This window comes from Microtus oregoni, unplaced genomic scaffold (genome assembly GCF_018167655.1).
Source record: "Microtus oregoni isolate MIOR12 unplaced genomic scaffold, Mior012 000001F_ref0000356, whole genome shotgun sequence".
NCBI lineage: Eukaryota > Metazoa > Chordata > Mammalia > Rodentia > Cricetidae > Microtus > Microtus oregoni.
In genome coordinates, this window is record NW_024543060.1 from 33,884,154 (window position 1) to 33,905,766 (window position 21,613).

At 41.6% G+C, this 21,613-nt stretch overlaps 1 protein-coding gene across 1 annotated transcript in view; it reads right to left on the bottom strand.

The window, feature by feature from the left end:
- Positions 1-21,613, bottom strand: part of Klf12 (Kruppel like factor 12) — a 379,112-nt gene that overhangs the window by 71,593 nt on the left and 285,906 nt on the right. Inside the window, exon 6 of the mRNA XM_041666771.1 lies at positions 1,759-1,821. Coding sequence (XP_041522705.1) covers positions 1,759-1,821 — 63 coding nt within the window. The remainder of the gene's footprint in view (positions 1-1,758; positions 1,822-21,613) is intronic.

Here is a 21,613-nt window from a genome sequence, read left to right on the forward strand (position 1 = left end):
AAAGGCCCAGGAAGCAGTTGGGAAAGTATCAGGACTTAAGAACATTCTCTCTCTCTCTCTCTCTCTCTCTCTCTCTCTCTCTCTCTCTCTGTCACACACACACACATACCCCTCCCCTAGAAGACAGCCCTCTGAGGATAGAAACCATGCTTTATTTATCTTTCTAATCTAGTGCTTGTAACAGTGCCTGGGACATAAATAAATGTTGTTAAATAAACATGAGTTGAATTTTCCCAGGGCTAGTAGTAAAATCCCTTTTGGTTATTTTCATGGATTACTTATTTAGAGATAAAAGTCTTTTAAACTTACCAACCAACTGACATGCTACAAATTCTGTAGGAACAAATTACCTTTACCTCTTGTGTAGAAAGGAAAAGGGAGAGGGAATAAATATATTATTTATTCAGTGTTTCCCATTCAGCCCTCTAGAGCAAAGGGGCAGAAACTGAACCTCAGGGCTGATAGTATTCCCTAGGATCTTTGGCTCATGTTGCTCGCTGGAGTATCTCATGTTCCCTCTTCATGGAGTAAACTTTCTTCGGTATAATGTGCCTTCCACTAAGAAGGTGTGCAAACTCTATAAACTCCAAACTGGACTCTAGCTTCTTCCTTGCTTTTCATTCTGTATCTCCTGGCTTTGCTAGTCTCTCACCATTCAAAGTCTGACAGGGGAGAGCATGCTTTAATGCCTGAGAGTGGTTAACAAGGACGCCCAGCCTTTGGGCAGCCAAATAAAAGGCTTCCTCCTCTGGGCTCCGCTTCCCTCTCTGCAAAAAAGCAGAGCATAAGATTTCACAAGAGCACCAGGCTATTGTGAGGGCTAATTAGACTTAATGGAGGAAGACTGATCAGGTGGTACTCAAAGTGCCGTTTGTATTCCTCAAATATAATATTGGTTTAAATTAATTAAATTAATATGGAAGTGGAATCTTCAGCACTCATCTTCCCACATTACAAAAAATAAAATCCCAGATTTTCTGATCAAAATCTGGTCCTAAGCATAATCTAAAAAAGTAAGACAGAGATCTATGAATTATTAGCCATTTTTGAGGTAACATAGTACACGGCTCAAGTCCTTCAGTTTTCTTTATTTCTTTTATCTTCTTTTCCATGATGCGTTATGAACTGGAAGGCTAATTTTGCGCAGTAACGTAAAGAAGCAGAATTTGAACCAATATTAATCTATTTTTTTTTTTTGGTTTCACATAAAACATTTTTGAAGTCCTTTAAGTTGTCTTGTCAAAGAATCATTTATCAAATGTGGTTGAAATAACTTCAGGGCATTTCTGGGCAGTTCCACTTAGCACTGTGTTTAAAAAGTTGTCAGTTAAAGACCTTTGTATTGCTCCCCCCACCCAAAACAGTGAATAGATATTTAAGGTGAAGGCTGAAGGGAGGGAGGGCATGTAAATATTAATACATTTTATTTATTAATTTTATAATAATTTCAATTAAGTTAAAATTTTTCATTAGTAGCTGAAGGTGACCCCTAAAAGACATGTGGGTTAAATAAGACACTATTTTCAAAGATGAGTTGGGTGATCTTGGGAAGTTGGGTACATCTGTTAGGTGAAAGATGCTACCCAGAGCGTTTCTGGTGAATGAACAGTTTTAACTAAAAGGAACCCTGTCAGTGTTTCCTTGCTGGTTTATTCCAGGCTAGTCTGGGGATCCATGGGACACTGCTTCCCTAAACCAAACAAAACGTCCGCAGCAATAAAAGATAACAGATATTCCCAACTTAACTTGCGTACTCACCAAGCAAACTTCTGGTTATTCATTCGGTTTCCCCGGACCCTGGAAACTGGGGATGGATGGACCCTGTCAACAGATAAAAGGGAGTCAGGGATTGAGAAAACATAATTTTGACCACACAGAGGAAGGCAGAAAGAATCTGCTCCATCAATAAACAAATGAAGTTCATTTGTTCTCTCTTGTGAACTTGACCTTCTCTTAGTTAACAAATGCAATTAAATTCCTCTGCTTCCAATCCAAAGGCTTCTTTCTTTATCTCTCCCAAGGTAGCAAGGCATCTGCGTCAACTGTAAAGGTCCCGAGGGAAGTACCACTGGTTTCAATGAACAGATGTACTCCTTCAGCAGAAGACACCGTTACTGAGGATGTAATCCTGGCCTGGGGGTAAGAGTGAGTAAAATAGCAGGGATGCCATGACACCTGCCCTCATAGAGCCCTCTTACGTCTGTTGCCATAGAAACCGCACAAAGAGACAGTTAAATGACCACACTTTCAGTCAATTTCTAAATGTTAAAGTCAAGAAGACAGCAGGACCTCATCCACGTGGCCAGAAACGGGCTGAGGGTAAACAGCGCAGGATGGAGGGGTGAATGGTCATTTGCAGGAGACAGGCTTTCTAAAATTGATGCGCTCTAGCTGAGTTGAGGAAGGAGCGATTTCAGAACGATAGCAGGTAAAAGGAGTAAATATATAGTTTTCCAAGCTTCCTAGGTTGGCGTCACGCAGGGTTTGAATTTAAAAGTGCTGCTGGTATCCTCCAACTGGGGCCGGTGGCTGGACACCCTCCGCTTTGAGAGTTATCAACTGGCCAAGGAAGCAGTTTGGCTACTTCAGCTGCCGAGCAGCTCACTTCTTGCTTTGGACTGCTTGCCTAGGAGTCCTGATCTAGCCATTCTTAGTTCAAATCATCATCACTCTTCACACATTGCTTTGATTCACAGGGAGGGAGGAAAGGAGAGAAAGAGAGAATCAAGGAAGGATGAAGGAAGGAAACAAACTTATCTTAATTAGTTCTAAGGCTCTGTTAAAACCAGCAGCCTAAGGTCTCTTCGCACCCCAGCCCCTCACTGCTACTCAGTGAAAAATCACATCAAAACAGATAGGGCAGGCCAGCCGTTTTGGGGGTGGAGGCGGGAGCGCCATCTTTCCCGAACCTGAGTTGGGTGGCACTGTGTAGCTGATTTCCTCTACCACCCCTTATTAGCATTCTTTTTCTCACAGCCTTCTCAGCGGTGGCTGCAGCTGAGTTGCTCAGCACAGATTTTCCGCTCTGCATGGGGGAGGGGGCGATAATTATGCAGAAAGATGGAAGGAGGCCAGGCAGCCCCTCTGCTGAACCGCCTCATTCAAGCGCGGCCCACTTCCTGCTGTTCTGCAGCTACAAGGATCACCTGTTGGTCTTGGCATTTGTCCAAGCTGGGGCCTGGCGGAAATGACAGTATCAGCTAGAAATGAAAGCCAGCTCATATTCCAGCACCTCAAGATACATATCTCTCTCATAGATGCTTATACATATCAGACACACACACACACACACACACACACACACACACTTACATAAAAGGAAACAAAACTCATTTCCCCCTGTCTTCTTCAAACAGAATCCTCAAGATGAACATTTGAGTCAAAAAAATCATTCCCTAGATGACCAGATAAGGCCATAGACCAAAGGGAAGCTGCAGGAGACCACCAGGAACTCAACCCGGCTCCTTTCTGAGGCACTGGTCCTCAGAGTTAAGTACATTTCCAGAAGTTGTTTGTTTCAAGGATTCCCTCTCCACAGCACGCCAAGTCCTTTAAACCCTTAACCCCTTTACTGCGCCCTGCTTAATTTAAGCATAACCATACCGGGATCTGTGTCTTCCACATGATCAACTCTAGCCGCTACTATAGCAGCTGAAGTTGAAGGATCACAGTGTCTTATCACCTCCCGTTTCACACCCCAAGCGCACACAGGCGAGGGGCGCTGGGCTTCATCATTCCCTAATCACAAAACATTCTAGACACTGGTGTCTTTGAGAAAAAAAAAAATCGGTGAGCCTAGATGAAAAAAAAAAATTCTCAATACATGGTTCCCATCATGGTTTATTAAATTTAGGGGGAAAATCCAAAAAAAAAAAAAAAAAAAACTTCTGATAATCTGTATGAGCAAATAACAGGAACAGTACTTAAACTCAACCTAGGAGTTGAGAAATATTTTCTTCCTCTGAGGGTACTTACTTCGCCCCGAAACGCAGACAACAATTACATGCCAGCTATCATTTAAATTTTTATTTCTTCAAAAGGACATGCCGCGTTCAGGAGAGTTCCAGTTTTAAATGGCAGCGCCTCTGCCGGCTACCAGCCTCTTTCCACATATAGCAGCCAGGCAGGTAGCAGAGGCAAACACCCAGTAGTATAAACTCCTGTCTAATCTGCATGTCATGCATTATTCATGACCCTCTGATTTCTGCACCTGCATCTCGGCAGGAAGCTTGCTGGGCACATTCATTATTCTTCGCGCAGCCTCATGCAGGCTCCATTACTCCTGAGCCACTTTGTTCTGTAACTAAGGGTTCCAGGCCTTGGTGCTAACTGCTGGATGTGAGGAGAAAAGGACGCACCAGGCTGAAGGGAAGGATGATCTTGATGTTGTGTAACATAGCGGATCTGACAAGGTTCTCTACAGAGACTGATTGCTATGTGGGCTATTGCGGCTCATGCCGGGTGATTTACACCGCGCGCGCAGAAGAGACGGAAGTCGCACCACCGAGGCCCTGTGCACCAATTGTTCTATTTATACATACTGACTCATCTGGGACCGCAGCCTGTTTATAATTTCACTTTTTTTAAAAAAATTTTTTTTCATGCTACGTTTGAAACTGTTTGATATCTTACCATAAAGACGACTCTTCTTTGGGTGCAAGTACTGAGCCTGCTTCCCATATCCTGTGTTATAATGACTATTGGAGTTAAGAGACTACAACAGTCTGCTTTTGAGTGTCTCTAGGGAGTTATGCCAATGACTGGCAGGAAGATGTGGGATGTGAAGTCTGGGTCCTGGACACACATTCTGAACCACTGAGGAGTTTCTGGAGTGCCACGCTGTTCCACCCACCTACTAGGCACAGGAGAGCTAGGGTAACTTGTGGCAGCAAGTAGAACAGAGACCAAGCCAGGCAGGATGCAAACTGTATACAACCAGCTTCCATGGGGTTAGACCACAGCGCTGCAAGCTAATCACAGGGCCATCTAAGGCAAGTCACAGCATCCATCTGTATCTCAGTATCCTCAGCTACGGAAGGGACATGGTACCAATATGGAAACCACACGCAGGACCACAGTCTGGAGAGTGTAAGGGGGCTGAAATAGTCCCACTGTCCAGTCACATCACAGCCACCCTAGGGTCACATGGCCGTATGATACTGGTGTCAACAAACACTGTGTTGTCATCGGCATCAACATATATCTCATACAGCCATGTACAGTGCGCAGCATCCGACAGCAATGCGCACTGACCGTCACACTGTTACAGTTACTTTAGAGGAGACTACCCCTGCTTGGGCTGTAAAACAAACCAAAAATCAACATGTTCTCATCAGTACTGCGGATTGAAACCAGGACCTGTATATGCTAGCCACATACTCTCCCACTGAGATATATACCCAGCTCCACTCTGACACATGTCACCATGCATCCGACATCTCATTCACCAGGTCCCCTGGCGCAGATATCCATATCATCCCTGTTTTCAGATCTGGGGGTTGAGTTGCAATCTTCAAATCCCAGTGTCTGAATTTGTCCATCTGCACTTGGCCACTTTCTTGACTCAGTGATGGTGACCATCTTCTAAATTTTTCTCTCTCTCCCATGCCCAGTTTGCCAGCCTGAAGCACTAGTGTGTCTGGGGTCTCCTTCCTGTGTTCTCCTCTCTCCCTTGTGGATGCTTATTCTGTTATTAGTTGAACATGTTTCCATCATGGCGACAATCACCATCTCACCACCTACACTGTGACTGGATCAGGTAGGTCTTGTGGGTCACACTCCACCAATCTGGCCCTCTTTTACCATGCCATTCTGCCCAATCACACTTCCAAGGAGGTGTCCATGTGGCAGGAAACCCAAGCACAAAAGTGGGCAATTGCTCTAGACTCTATAAGCCTAGCTTTCTGAAGACTCCCCTGGTGCAGAAGTCTTAGATCACATCAGTATGCCACGCTTTCTTCTGGCTAACTTACGTTTTGTTATATGAATTCCATCCAGTCCACAAATGCTCTCAAAAAGGGATAGCTACCCCAGCCACCCCAGCCACATTCAGGCCTCGATCAGACATGGTTTCTCAGTCCCACGCTTTCCCTGAGGGGACAGAAGGAAGGGGTCACCTCAAGAAATGGCAGCGTGACTAACAAGGCTACCCTATGAAAGAGAACTTGCTTCCTACTGACAAAACAGGATAAACTCTACACACCGAGGAAATCTGAAAACAAAACACCACAAAACAAAATCCAACCAACCAACCAAGTAAATGAATGCACTGACCGTCGGGTTTGTGTGCCCTGTATCAGAGACACTCTTCCTATTGAGAATGTCAGAATAAACTACTTCACAGACCAAGAACATTTTCTGACAGGCTGCTACCCGATGTGTGTGATGAGATATATGATAACTCTTAAAAACGATTACATACTTATGCTTGCTATTCCATTTATTTTTTTTTCTATTATATATCTGGCCATACTTTCATCTACAAACTAAGCAAATGGTACAAAAGTCCTTTTAATAATTCATTTTACTGCTTTGTTGAGGACTTAGAAATAATTCCACAGTTATTATTAAATATCAACATGTTCTTATGCAAAACATATGAAATGATTTAGAATTGGATTTGATTTAATTCTTACAGTCACAGCACTGGGAACAAGTTCTCACGAGCATTCAGGCTAGTCCAGATGTTATTCTAATAGATGCACTACACCTGGGCAAATAATGAGAATGCAAATCATCAGATAAAGTGGATCCTTTTTATTCTTAGCAAAAAATTTTTATCTATGATTAGATGACCCCCCAGAAATACCATATACCAAAGGGTATGAGAGATCTCAGCGGTAGGGATTTCATGAACAGGTGTGAACCCCTGGTTTGTAGTTTCACACCACTAAGCAGAACCAAAAATTTTACATACAAGCACATATGTATACATATTTATGTATATATACAATGCTTTTCGAGTTAGTATACAAAACAGATTATTTCATTATGACACTGTCATTCATACATATGTTGTCATTGCACCAACATATATTTTTTAATGTTCCTTTTAGGACATTTTTGACATACTTTCCTATGCAAGTATATTATTACTTTTAGAGGCATGGGGTGAACTGAAATTAATGAAATTAATGTTATAATCATTGTTTTCCATGTTTACTGTAATACTTTTTCGTATGCTACAGACACTTATGTGGGTTATGGTAAACAGTGTAGAAAGTAGAGTCTGGGAGATGGACAAGTCAGTAAAGGTCCTGACACAGAAGCATGGGCCCCTAAGTTCACATCCCCAGAAATCCAATAAGATTTGGGTGTGGCAGCACGCTCAAGGGACCTCAGTACTGAAAGGCAGAGATGGGTGGACCCTAGCCACAGTTAAGTCCATGGTCTTCAGGTTCAGTGAAAGAGTGTGTCTCAAAAAGTCAGATGAAGAATGAGAGAAAAGCAAATCTGAAATTGAACTCTAATCTCCACATACACACTCAGATGTGATACGCACCTGTAAACACACGACATGCCACATGCACGTAACACAACAAGAAGAAATACAGCGTATTGAAAGGAACGATGGCGTTCATTTCTGCTGCATATTGACAGAGGCTGCAGATCTCACAGGAGAACATTTGGCATTTCATTTCAAGAAATCTATTCATCCTAATGTTATCCCTCACTACCTCTCTTGCTCTCACCGACGTGGTTACACTGAGTGTTTTTCCTCACACCACCGGTGTTGTGTGTAGTTGATGTGTGCTCCTCAGAGGTTACCCACAACATGTTCCTAGTTCTCACACGATGGGGTACCCTCCAGATGCTGAATGAAGGGTACAATTTGATGCACACTTAATTTATATTGTCTGTCTCTCCAACTCCACATGAGTGCTTCAAGAAAGCATTCCTGTCTTTGTTCACAATTGTATCTCCACTACCTGGCACCACATAGACACTCAACAAAAAGCAGTTGTACGGGGAGCCCTGCTCTCCTACCAAACTCTAACTTCTATGGTGAAAGAACAAAGGCTGTACTTGTATAAGTCACCAATGGACCCTTGGGACTTGGCACACACAATGTCCAAGTACACAGTAACAAACAAAGACACAAAGCTTTCCGTTTTAAATGTGATCTATTTCACCACCTTACTGAACATTTATCTTCATATCTAGAACATCAGTAAATAAGTAATGAGGTCCGTCCGGCAGGCATTGCTTAATGGCTGCCAGGGGGAGGTGCTGGCACTGAGGGCAGCGACTGACAGACTAGCTGAGGCCAACAAGTAGCTGCCAGAGGATTGGAGGCGCAGGAATGAGGAGGAGTTCCAAAGTCATAGGAGCAAAGAGAGAAGTGCTTCAAAGTGTAAACTGCCAAGATTGCATGAGGAAAAGACAGGATGGATGGGAAGGACAATTCCCAGAGACGGAACGGGACAGTAGTGGGAAGACATTGAGAGAAGAGGTCACCTCAACAAGTGAACTGAAGTTGTGAGGTGAATCATTCTGCCTTGTCAAAGAAGGGGTGTAGAGACATTTGAGACCCGAATGTGAAGATGGCATTAGAATATAGATGCTCCAATAAATGCCTAAAGCATCAGTAGTTAGGACAGAGAGCTGTAGGATATCAGCTTTGCCTCTACTGCTCAGAGCTATGCATGGATCCTTTATTGCTTTGAATTAGCCATCACGTACAGGATGCCATTTACTTATACCTAAATGTAAATATTAACCAAGCATTTCCTGGACCAGGCAATGTCTTAGGCCTCTAAATGGATGGTAGATGCCTACGTGTTATGACAGTTGGTTGCTATTGACTTTGACAAGAACCCTGGTTTCAGGCTGCTCATCCTACAAAGTAAGTGCAGGGAGACAAGGGTCCACACTGTACCCTGTGCTGAGCAGCGGCAGGGCAGTTAAACCACTGAGGGGACAGGAATAAAGCTATGCAGTAGACAGAGACAGTTTCTAGCCGATAGATAGGGGAATTTTAAAGGGTACATTTTGCAGCTAGAGAAAGGGGAAAGGGAATTCCTTCTGGAGAACCAGAAATGCTCTGAAAGGTGGAAACAGACAACCAGAACTGTGAACGGTGGAGAGTGCGAGGCTAAGGGAGCTGGCAGTCCTAGAGGGGCCGAAGATTAAGGGTCTTCGTAGTATGCTAAATACTTGACTTAAAAGAATTAGAGGACAGCTACCAACGGATTTTGTGATTAGATATGCTACGATCAGGTTTATAAACAAGAAAAATCATCTTGGCTGTGCTGCCGAGCATGGCCTAGGGGGAAATGTGTGACTCATGAAGACCATTTGGAAGCTAAAGTAATAATGTCTCAGATGGCACAGGGGAACAGTGGTGGGCAGAGGAAGGAAGAGGAGGATAGATGCGTAATAAGCTAGGATTAACAGCAGGTGTGCTGTTTCACACCTGCGATCGAAGTTCACGGTGGAGGCTGAACGACTGCAAGCTTGAGACTGGGCTCGGCTATCTGGTGAGTTTAAGAATAGCCTGAACTGTGTAGGAAGACGTGTCTTGAAAATGCCAAGCATGGAGATGTGCGTGGCCAGCATATACGAGACTCAGGGTTGGACCCTCAACACAACACACACGCCACCCCCATACACACCCACTTACAACCAACAAAACAGAAGAAGAAAGAGAAGACAAACTAACCAACTATGGGTCTATCCATTATAACTCGCTGTGTGGAAGAGTGGACCAGGCTACTGCAGTGTGGTGTGGTTTAATCACAGACTATGGTCCCAAGAACTGTGAGCTTGTGCTGTTTGTAAAAACTCTGAGGGTAGAGGGCTAATGAAAGGCTACTAGACAGCCTGTGTGGACTGGCTGCGGGGAGCCCCTGTGTGATTTCATGGGTACGATATAATCTAAAAGGAGATCCTGTCTCCCTCCCCCACCTGAGAACTGGAAGGGTACCGTGAGATATTCGTGTTGTACCCCAGCATCCTCTACAGCATCACATCATCTCCTGGACAGCTACAACTAGATTTGGATGTTACTCATAAAGGTTTCAGTAGAACTTTGTGCAAACACACACACACACACACACACACACACACACACACACACACATGCGCACGTGCGCGCGCGCACACACACAACAGTCTCTGAGATTTGGTGTAAGTGCAAGTGACGTGGCAAGGTGTGGTACTGTAAGGAAAGTTAAGGTAACAATGTATAGGCAACACCTAAGGATCACCTAAGAGAAGTGATGGAAGAAGCTGACACGCGCCATAAAGGAAAATTCCAGATTTAAAGAAAATCTCACAACAATGGCACAGGGCACTTGCTGTGCCTGCATGAGGAACTAAGTTAGAAGTTCTCTTATCCATGTAGAAAACAAGATTTCATGTTGCTGTAATTCTAGAAGACCAACAGAGAGATGGGAGGCCGAGAAAGGAGAATTCCCAGAAGTTCATTGCCAGCAACCCTGGTGCACCCTGTTGGCAACAGCCATCAACTAAGAAACACCCTGCCTTAAAGAGCCAGAAGATGAGGGATGGACCTCAAGATTATCCTCTGATCTCCTCATGTGTACAGGGTGTGAGTGTTCATGCTCACCTGTGAGCGCATAGGCACCTGAGTGCGCGCACGCACACACATTTTTAAGTAGAGACATATTCATAGTGAGTTTCTGTCAGAGACACATAGAGGATAAACTTTCGCAGCGAATGCTGAGAAAGAAGTTGGAAATGTGAGCATTCTTGCCACATCAATATACTGCAATCGTCATGGAGGCCCAGTTAGGACAGAGGAACAAAACAACAGGCCCAGTGTGCTGGTTGGAATAAAAATGCCCCGCCTCTACAGACTTACAGGGAGTGGTATTATTGGAAGCCTGGCCGTGTTGGAGTAGATGTAGCCTTGTTGGAGGGAGTGTGTCGTAGGAGGGTGGGTGGGCTTTGAGGTTTCAGAAGCTCAAGCCAGGCCTACTGGCTCACTCTCTCTTTCGGCTGCTTGCAAATCCAGATAGAGAATTTTCTTGTCTACTCTTTAGCACCCTGTCTGCCCGCGTGCTGTCACGCTTCCTGCTATGCTGATGATGGACTAGACCTCTGAACTATAAGTCAGCTCCAATTAAATGCTTTTCATTATAACAGATGCTGTGGTCATGGCATCTCTTCACAGCAATAAAGTTCATAAGACACCCAATATCCCAGGAAATGTGACATCTTGGAACTAACAAGAAGTTGTTATTTCAGTATTCAATTTCATCATCTCACAGGATTTCAGGTCCAACCCAAAGAGCGGTAGGAAGTGATGCTCACCTGGTCTTAATCAGGTGTCATTCAAGCCAAACGAAGAAAAAAAAAATGGAGCACTGAACTCATATTGATTCTGTCAATAAATCCAGAAATCCAGCAGAGGTCACTGAGGGAACACCTCTTAGTCTTCCCAGTCACCAGAAGGTGCATGTGTCTCTGGTGCAACCTATGTTCTACTAATCCCCCCATTTCTACAGCTAAATCATTGTTTTAGTCCACCCCTCTCAACAAAATTTTCTTGAAAACCACTCTGGCAATTCATTTCCTATACTATGAGCATAGTGATTTACATAAGGATATCTATCTATACCTATATCTAATCATCTATATATCAATATATCTTTTATCTTTTGAGATTATATATATCATTTCACTCTTCCTTTTCCTCACTCCAAATCTTCCTTCTATACATACACCCTAGCATTCTTTCAATCTCATGGTCTTTTTAAAAATTAATTGTTGTTATGTACATACACAGGAAACATATAGATCTCCAAATATATAAATACAATATGTTCACTATGTATAATGTGACTTGTATGTATCTGTTTTCAGCATCCCTAGTTGCCTGTGGAGGGTTGAGGCCTTGAGAGCTTTTCTCCTTCCACACTAAAAAGTCTACTGGTATCATCCTTGTTCATTTCAGCTTCTGAAGTTACTAGGAGACATAATCTCATAGCAAACTCCCAGTTTCTCTGTATCTTATGATCTTCCTTCCCTATCTTCTACAATGATGCCTAAGTCTTAGGTACAGGAACTGTATTTTAGATGTATCCATTGGAAATGGGATCTGCAGCTCTACATTTTGATTGGCTGTGGGTTTTCTGATATGGTCTCCATCTGTTGCTAAAACAAGTTTCCTGGAAGAGAGGTGAGGACGATCTCACCTGTGGGTATAAGGACAAATATTTGGAATGCTGTTAAGGTTCAGTAAGGCATAGCTTCTACTCCAAGATCATAACTTCACTAACCCCAGGGAGCTGGAGAGGTTTCCAACACTGGGCATAACTTTCCTTCTGTTGAACAGGCCTTAAGTCCATTTAAGAGAGAGGCTTGTTAGCACCAAGGTATGCATGCCACTGTGCACCCTTAGGATTATCATGTGATGCTGGTCATTGTTGTGGTTCATAGGCAGCATAACTGGGTAAGACAGTTAATTGTTTCATTCCTTGTCAGCTTGCATGGCACCTCAGGGAGGTGACATAGTGACATGTTTTTTTTAAGGGAAAAATTATTTTTATTTTCTTGTTTCTTTAGTAATTTCCAGTGCTCTTGCAATACACCCAAGTCCCAACCTTGCCTAAAAGTCTGTTCAGGCCCTTATCCACTTCTCCAGCTTTCTCTTCTTTACTGCTCCACCCTTTGTTCTCAGATCCACTGACTCTGGCCACATCTTTCTGGTCTTCACTCCAGTGCCTCTGCGAAAGAGGTGCCTCTCACTCAGTATCTTTCTTCACCCTTTTAATTCACCCCTACCTTTCTGAGAGCATCTGTGCTACTCATCCTTCAGCTCAACTCCCCTTCTGTCTTCCTACCTCCTCCCATGAGATCTTACCTAACTATCACAGACCCTATCAACTCCGTCATTCATAACATTCATGCCTGTAATAGTCCATATAGTCCATATATGCAATCACTGGATGGGAATGATTTTCTCTTAGCCCATACTGCTTATGTAGTACCGTGCCCTATTTTCTAGTATGGAGTAGACTCATATTCAAGAATTGCTCACCCAGTGAAAATAAACACGGTAAGTCATAATGGTTCCCTTTTTGTTTTTCTATTTATTTCTTGTAACAATCTATAAAAATAAGTCAAAGCATAAGTGTTTGTATCCACGTAGGTAAATATGTGGGTATGTATTGCTATATAATAAACAGGGTGGATGAGAAGGTGAATCAAAGAGATATGGCCCAAAGGAAAGGTTTGGATGAGTGGGAGATGGTTTCCTTTAACCTGACTTAGCGCATACCTGGCACCTGTGCCCAGGGGCCACACCGAGCACACACACATATATTTTCTCAATATGAAGGAATCTGTGGGCACTGTGGAATCCTAGTGGAATTCAGATGAGGTCTGTAGTTAGGTAACTGCTGAGGCAATTAAAACTTCCTCCTTTGGAAAACTCAAGGTATGCAATATATCTAGTTTAGGGAAATTGAGCGATGGGTATATGCTAACTGTTACGTTCATTGGTATTTTGAAGTTCTGAAGTACCACCTAAGAAAGCTTTATTTTTTGGATGCCATGCATTTGTTGAGATAAGTGATTGATATAACTCTTCTAGGAATAATTTCTTACATGTTTATCTCAGTGATCCATCTTTTTCATTTTTCTCAACAGCTTGTACTATAAATAACATCCATTATATGTATGCTTATGAATATATTGGATATGTATATAAAGTAATACAAGAGTATACATACTCTCTTTAATAATAAACTAATCAGTCATGTTATACTACATTCATGATTTTGTATGCAGGACAGAATAGCAAAAGTCATACTGCAGATTGGTAGAGAAAAGAGAGTAAGACGAAAAGGGATGAAGCCATTTTTAAAGGTTAATAAAAATAAAACTGAGGGTTGGAGGAAGGAATTTTAGATTGTATCTACAGAGTAACTCAAACTACATTATGGAACTGACCTTCATCTAGGTCACGCAGTTCCGAAATTCCTGCCCTGACCTGAGACAAACTGATAATTCCTTCAATTTTCCACTTGACTTTGCATGTGCATAATGCCTGACATTATTTTTCAGTGTTCTGTATATGGTGCATTAAGATTCCAGGCTTTTATTCTATGAGCTGAAATACTTTGATTTAGCCATTAGCGCAGATTGAGTTGGAGAAAGTTCGTGAATTGGCAGACACCCTGGCTGGTAGTTATTTCATTACTCACTGGCACTGCCTTTTCTTGATGGGGACGTCCTGTGGGTTAAGAGGAGCAGGTAGTAGGGAGCTACTCCAGATGAGTTTGCTGTCTGGCTGCATTAATTCTGAGAGGCCTCATTTGGGCTTAAAGAAGATCAAACAAAGTAGATAATTTTGGCATTTTGTGAGTGCAAAATGCAACCTATTCAAATTCAGCATTCTTTCAAAAAGGGGTTAAGCAATATTTTTTTCCTTTTAGTAGGACATAATTTTATATCATTTTGTTCACAGATATAATAGAAACGATATAAGCTAGATGCTAAAGATAAATCATCTCCACTCGGGGAAAATAGAGTTTACATCTTGCTTCCAATAAAATCTCAATGGCTAGAAACCCCCAATATGGCAATTAAATGTAATCATTCTCTTTATTTATGTGTTTACAGAATGGGTTTTGCCTGCGTGTATGCTGTGTGTATTTATGTGTATGGAAATCTGATTCCTGGCTTGTTCTTATTTAAGTGAATTTGAAACAAATCAAAGGGAAAAGCATTGAGGAGTCGGTTTCAGTGCTGAGTCACAGAACTCAGAGCCATAGGAACTGTTCTGAAGGTCTTGTTACTATCCATACTGGCAGTCAGACTGCCTGGATTTCCTCTAAGGTAAAGCTGCTAGCACCGTAAAAACCCACAAAACGCAGAGAGGCACTTCAGTATCAGAACTGGGTGTCTGATGTTAGGAGCTGCCAAACACCTCAGTCACCTCCCATCCCCCACTGCACACACACAGGGCCTAAGGTGTATGTGAAAATTGGCCAGGAATACATGGAAACCCACAGGTCAGTCCACCAATAGGATGGAATAAACCCCGGTGAACTCCTCTATACATGTCTCCAAAATGAGACAGGATTTTAGCCATTGAGCAAAAGTGATAAGTCAGACAAATTTACCACATCCTGCTGTGCTGGGCTTCCTAACCGTACGTATTCTTCCCACTCTGCTTGGTGCAACTCAATCCAAAGAGGATGGATCTGTCTTCAAGAAAAACATCCTGGATGTTATTTTACTTACCAAGTGACTAAGACAGAGTGATTAATGATTAATACTTTCTACGGGTCACTACATCCAGTTCTGGTTGCTGATGAAGCACACTCTCACTGATATAATTAAAGGAAAACTAAACAGGAAGGAACTGATTAAAACAGATGAGACTGCTTTGTCCAATACACCACCAATCAGATTATGTAACATTAATCTAATTAATATGAGTCTTGACCTTAAAAATGACAACAGTTCATTTGTATGAATACATGATAACAAATAACGGTTTAAGAAAGGATAAGCAAAAATAAAGTTCAGAATATGTGGTTTTCTCAATAATTGGTCCCAGGGAGTAGATAACCCAACAGTTAAGAACTAATAGAAGGGTGGCTAGAGATAAGACGATGAAGAACCACATCAGTTTCTTAAAGGGCAGGTTGTGACCCCATCTGGTTCAAGCAACTGAACAAGAAGGGTTGAAAAACACACAAGCAACAGGGAAAGGCAACTCCGAGTACTTCAGAAGGGCAGGAGAGAAAAAAGTCCCTTTAAGCTTATGGTGTGAGATTAGCTCTGGGAATCATAGCATGCAGTTCTGATTGGACATGGGCAGACACCTAGATGTTCTACTTGATGTGGGATTCCCCTCTGTATGTTGTGAATATGTTTTATTTCCATTGGTTAATGAATAAAGCTGTTTTGGCCAATGGCTTAGTAGCGAAAAACAAGACAGCAAATCTGAACAGATATGTATTGAGAAAATAGGTGGAGTCAGAGAGGTACCATGTAGCTGCCAAAAGAGGCAGAGGTCATGGAGCTGCCCAAGAAGCCATGAGCATCATGGTAAAATATAAAATAATAGAAATGGGTTAATTTAAGATGTAAGAGTTAGTTAATAAGAAGCCTGAGCTAATAGGCCAAACAGTGTTGGAATTAATAGCGGTTGTTTGCTCAGGTCTGGGTGGCTGGGAAATGAATGAGAAGTCTTTATCTCCATCTGCTGAAGAATGCATCAAGAGCAAAAGAGGAGGAAGAGGAACTTGTGAACACCTTAAAACGAAGTCATGTGAAGATGCAGTCCAGCAGTGTTAATGGCTGTGATGACCACAGACGAGGATTTTGGGGTGTTCTCTCCAGGGTGTACATGTCACTAGAAGATTCTGTAAATTGAGGCAAAAATTCAGTAGCAATTGTTGTGCAGGTAAAGAGGCAAGTAATCTGGGACCAGGAACCCACATGGGCAGTCTAATAATGGAGGAGTCAAGAAAACTGTGGGTACAATGAAAAGTCTCCAAATTCACAGTGGCCAAAAATTAGTTCAAACTCAAACCTGTAATGAGCACAAAGTGTTTCTGGAAGCCCTCATCTGTGCTGCATCATGGGAATTCCCTGCAGCCTTGGTTCTGGACAAACAACATGCAGTTTGCACACCTCATGCCAGCATGCCACATCCCACAAATGAGAAGTGTCCCCTGCGCCCAGGCTCAGAGTCCACAAAGCGCCCCATGATCTGTTATGAACTGCAGTGCTTGCACTACATCAAAGAATTCTTGTGTTATAGAAACAATGATTTGATTGTGAGAAACAAATATTGTTATAGAATTTCCTACTGTCATTCACTGAATGTAAATCTCAACTTGGTATTTTGGATTTTACAATGTTAAAATTTTTCACTTAAAAAAATTGTAATTTGAGTCACTGGCTTGAGTTTCTCATATAGTCAAATGAATTTCTATTTGAGATTAGGGTAGAATTTATAGAATTTTGAAAACAGCCCAAATACATTTCTGACATTTTGTGTTCCATATTTATGTCAAGTAGTGTTCTCAGCATTGGTGATAATAAAATCAAAATATGGATCAACTCTGAAAAATGTAAAAGATGCTCTACATTCTGTAGTATCAAACATTTGGCCAAGATTTAATTCTTTATGTAAAAATAAAGATGCACATCTCTTAGTTAGCTTCAGCTCTCAACAGGATACAGTCCAGGGTTATCCATGTGAGTGTCATTTGGGGTGTTGCATAGATCAGACTGACCTGTGGGCGTGTCTATATGAGGTCAAACTCACTATGGGCAAGGCAACCCCTGGGCAGTGGTCTTGACTTTTATAAAAATAAAAAAAAAATAAAAAAAAGGTGGCTGATCGCTAGTCTTAAGGGGGACAATAAGCAACATTTCTTCAGAGCTTCTGCTTTAGTTCCCTCCCTAATGGGCTGTTACCTATATTGGTTATGGTGTTTATCACAGCAATAGAAGGCAAACTAGGGCATCTATTACATTAGTATGAAAAATATAATTTGGTCTTTAAGAAATAGTAAAGTTGAGGGACATCTAGGTTGTTTCCAGGCTTTGGCTATTGCAAATAATGCTACTGTGAATGTAGTTGAGCAAATATCCTTATAGTATTATTGAGCATCTTTTGGGTATATGCCCAAGAGTGGTATGGCTGGGCCCTGAGGTAGGTTGATTCCCAATTTTCTGAGAAACCACCATACTGATTTCCAGAGTGGTTGTACAAGTTTGCATTCCCACCAGTAATGGATGAGTGTTCCCCTTACTCCACATCCACTCCAGCATAAGTTACCATTGTTCTTTTTGATCTTAGCCATTCTGGCAGGTGTAAGATAGTATCTCAGAGTTGTTTTGATTTGCATTTCTCTGATGGCTAAAGACGTTGAACATTTCTTTAAGTGTCCCCATTTGAGAGTTTTCAGAGTTGGGTGTCTTAAAATAAACCAGTTGCCAGAAGGAAATACTTCCCCAGCTTCTGATACTGTATCAGGCCAATGACTGGCTTCAATGAAGATTGAGCACCCCCCAACACACATACACATACAACCACCCTACACACATCATAGTTTAGCAGGCAGACATTTGGGTCAGTTGATGACTCCAGCAATATCTGGAACCTGTATCTTTGAACACTGAGCTCTTGGCTTGGGCAAACTCGGGGAGGTCACCATCAAATTAATCAAATTGTTGAATACACTACTTACGCCAACACATTAGAAAATTGTTTTTTGGGGGGACAGATGATGACACAATTTATTATTCAAGGTCACATGTACTAACTTTTAATGATTTTCTTATGTCTTATATCCAAATGTGAGAATCATTCTTATGACACCACTATCAATAACTGAGATTATAATTTTAAAGCATGGAAAATTAAACTATTAAATTTTTAAAATTTGGTTTTCTTGACGTTATTCTATCTAAAACACCAATATTAAAAACATATACATATTAATAGTCTTAAAATACAATTAGGCAATATTTAAATCCACCAATGTTGATAGTCACTTTTAAGTAATGGAGACAAAATAAATTTACAAAATATAATTAGTTGGTTTAAATGTGTAGTCTTTGATTAAATACAGATGGCTTGCAAAATAGACTAGTATGGAAATTGCCCTTTTTTTTGCTTTGGTCCAAAAGAAACAAGGTTCTTCAGGAGTTGCTGAAATACATACAGAAATGTAAAAATAAGACAACATAATTGAACTTACTAAAAGTCGCTTTCTATCTATAAAATAAACAATAACACTTTTAAACCACAGGGAAAAATTGTATATTGGTAAATGCTTAACAGCTATATCAGAATTAAAAAATAATACTAAAATTTTTTAAAAAAGAATCAGTTGATTCTTTCTGTTTTGCATTCCTGTCCTGGAAAATTAAGAAAGTAAATAATAAGTGTCAGTTAATTATACAAGTGGAAAAATTATACTTCAGTGCCCAGAAAGAATGACTGAAGTATTTCTTACTTTCTACCAAGTCAACTAGGTACTGGGGATTTTTAGACACCTAAGATATTATCCCTGCTTGAAGAACTTTCAAGATAGAGAGTTCAAATGTCAGGAAATTTCAGGAAGAGCTAGAAGGTGTTTTAGTAGGAGCAGACTCATAGACAGATATAGCAGCCCACTGCTGTAATAGTACATAGAAGGCAGAGGCAGGAGGATAAAAAGCTACTCTGGATTACACTTTGAGTTCTAGACTGAACAGTAACATAGAAGAACGCTATCTCAAACAACAACAACAACAAAACAACAAGCAAATAAAGCAACAACAATGTAGATCAGACAGCCTCAGTTCAAATTCAGGTTCTACCACTTCTGGACTCCATGGGCTATGAAGTCTATTCAGTTATATTTCAATCTCCCTTCTTTACAGTAGGGAATTATTCCCTTATTCAGAAGAAGGCTTTAAAGTGCTGTGGTAGACAAGTCTTAGTTTGACAGTCTTGTCTTCGCCAATTAGAGTTTCCATGGTGTAGTGGTGTCTTCTGTTTATTGTTACCCCATGATTCTGCTCCTGGCTACCCCATGAGCCAAGAACAATAATAGGCAAGACATCCCATATACTTCTGTATCCTGTCGTTGACTGGGCTAACCACTCAGAGGCTCCAGTGAAGACTGTTTCAATAGAGCTAGCTCCCCCCCCTCCCACGGAAATTCACTACAAAATGTTTTCATGCTTCATTTTAGAAAAAAAAACTAATCAACATGTTGCAACATACTGCTAACTAGCTAGCAAACTTCTACCGCGGCAGTGATCCCTCTTAGCATTCTGCAGGAATACTAGATTACAGATAGAACCATCTGCTGATTGGAGGAAAGCCCTTGAGTTGCACTGTGACTTCAGTCGTAAGTCTGCACATTTTCCTATTTGAGGCTGATTATGTATCCAATGAGTAACTAGCAAGGGAGTCAAGGATGTTTATTAACTTTCTGTCTGAAGCTTTAATTTGCTATCTTCTAATCAGAGCTCGTGTTGACAAAAGCGTCATCAAATTGTCCAGGGAAAAAAGAGACGGTCAGGCAGGCTGATTTACTGTGGTTTGAATGCAGAGCCAAAGAGCACAGGCCTTGAAATCCTCTGCAGCTCACACATGAGTCATCATGCAAGCCTCCCCGCTTGCTAGAAACTTTACACCAAGCTGAGCACGTCTTGGACATATTACTGTCTAGCTCCTTTATGTAAATCAGCTCAGGGGCTGAATGGCAGAATGCTTCTCCTTTCCTGGTATTAATTACTGTAGAGTGGCAGTTTTGTTTCATGAAGGGCTGTGTGGCTGTCCCTTGTACTAGGCTACAGCCATGCAATCTGGAACCAGAGTTGTCCACTATTATATTATATAATCGTGCCTACATTTTCATATCAACATTTTTATATCTCGAGTGTGTTTCTCTGTCAGCTGGATACATGGTCTCCTCCCTGCTTACCAGCTTAAGTTTCTGTGGGGAATACTTTCGCTAACTCTAATCCATCCCCTGCAAAACAGTGTAGACTGCTTTGAATGTCTCAATGGCAGCCATTTTAGTTGGCATCAACATTTTTTATTTTCGAAAGAAAAAGTGACTGATTTAAGTAATTTCTGTTATTAAGTTGCTTCTATTGGACTTCAGAAACATAAAGAATAAAAGAGATCAAACAAAATAAAGCCTTCTGTAGTCATAGCCCAAGTTGCTTTCACGACTGAGATTCTGAAGCCTTCTACGTGAGCCCAGTCTTGTATCACTCTCCATACCGGCTTCCATCTCCCTACATCACTATTTCCCTCCCCTTTCCTTCCCACCCTGTTAGCACGGCTCTGTTAACTCTAAAGTAATGTGGCATTTACTTTAGTCCTCATTTTAATTCAGTATAGACTTATCTCAATAAACTAATTTTCTTGATTCACCCAGAGCTAAAACCAACACTTTTGGGGGTTCCTGTCTCCATTGCCCCTTCTTTTACCTGCTGGCCAACATCTAAGACAACCACCACCTCCCTCTTTAGCTCCTGATTTTTTTTTTTATGTTTATTCTTCTTAGGCACTCTTTGAGGTGCTGGTCTCTCCGAAAGTTATATCTTTGGCTCAAATTTTGCACAAATTCTATTTTTTTTTGCTTTCAGCCCCTTACCCAGTTGGATATCTTACTCTCTGTTCAAACTTAGCCTGTCTAAGCCTCAAATTTGTGTTACATCCCAGAGACTGTTGTAACTTAAGTTGAATCTGTGTGTGAGTAGGCTGTCATTGGGCTAAAGCCTATGAAGTCTGTTGGGCTTGTGAGACAAAGGGGATGTGCAAGAAGGAGGCCTACCAGGAAGAGTGACAGCAGAGACTAGCCTTACTAGGGCAGCTGGGAAGAGAGAGTGGTGTCACATTCTGTCTGGAATTTCCACTGCTGAGCAGGGCAAGGAAGAGGCATTGTGCCATCTGTGTGATTTGACTTCTTTGGTGGGCAGAGAAATATTTCATAACTCACTCTACCATAAATTTTAAGAGAAGATTCTATTCGCTGTAAAGTGTGAACCATAAAACATTTGGCTAAACTACTTCCCTCATTTAATTCCTCACATTCTGTTTCTGGCCCAATACTGCCATAAGGTGCTGCCTTTTGTAAAAGTCTTCCCTTACTGTCCTGTGTTTTCCACT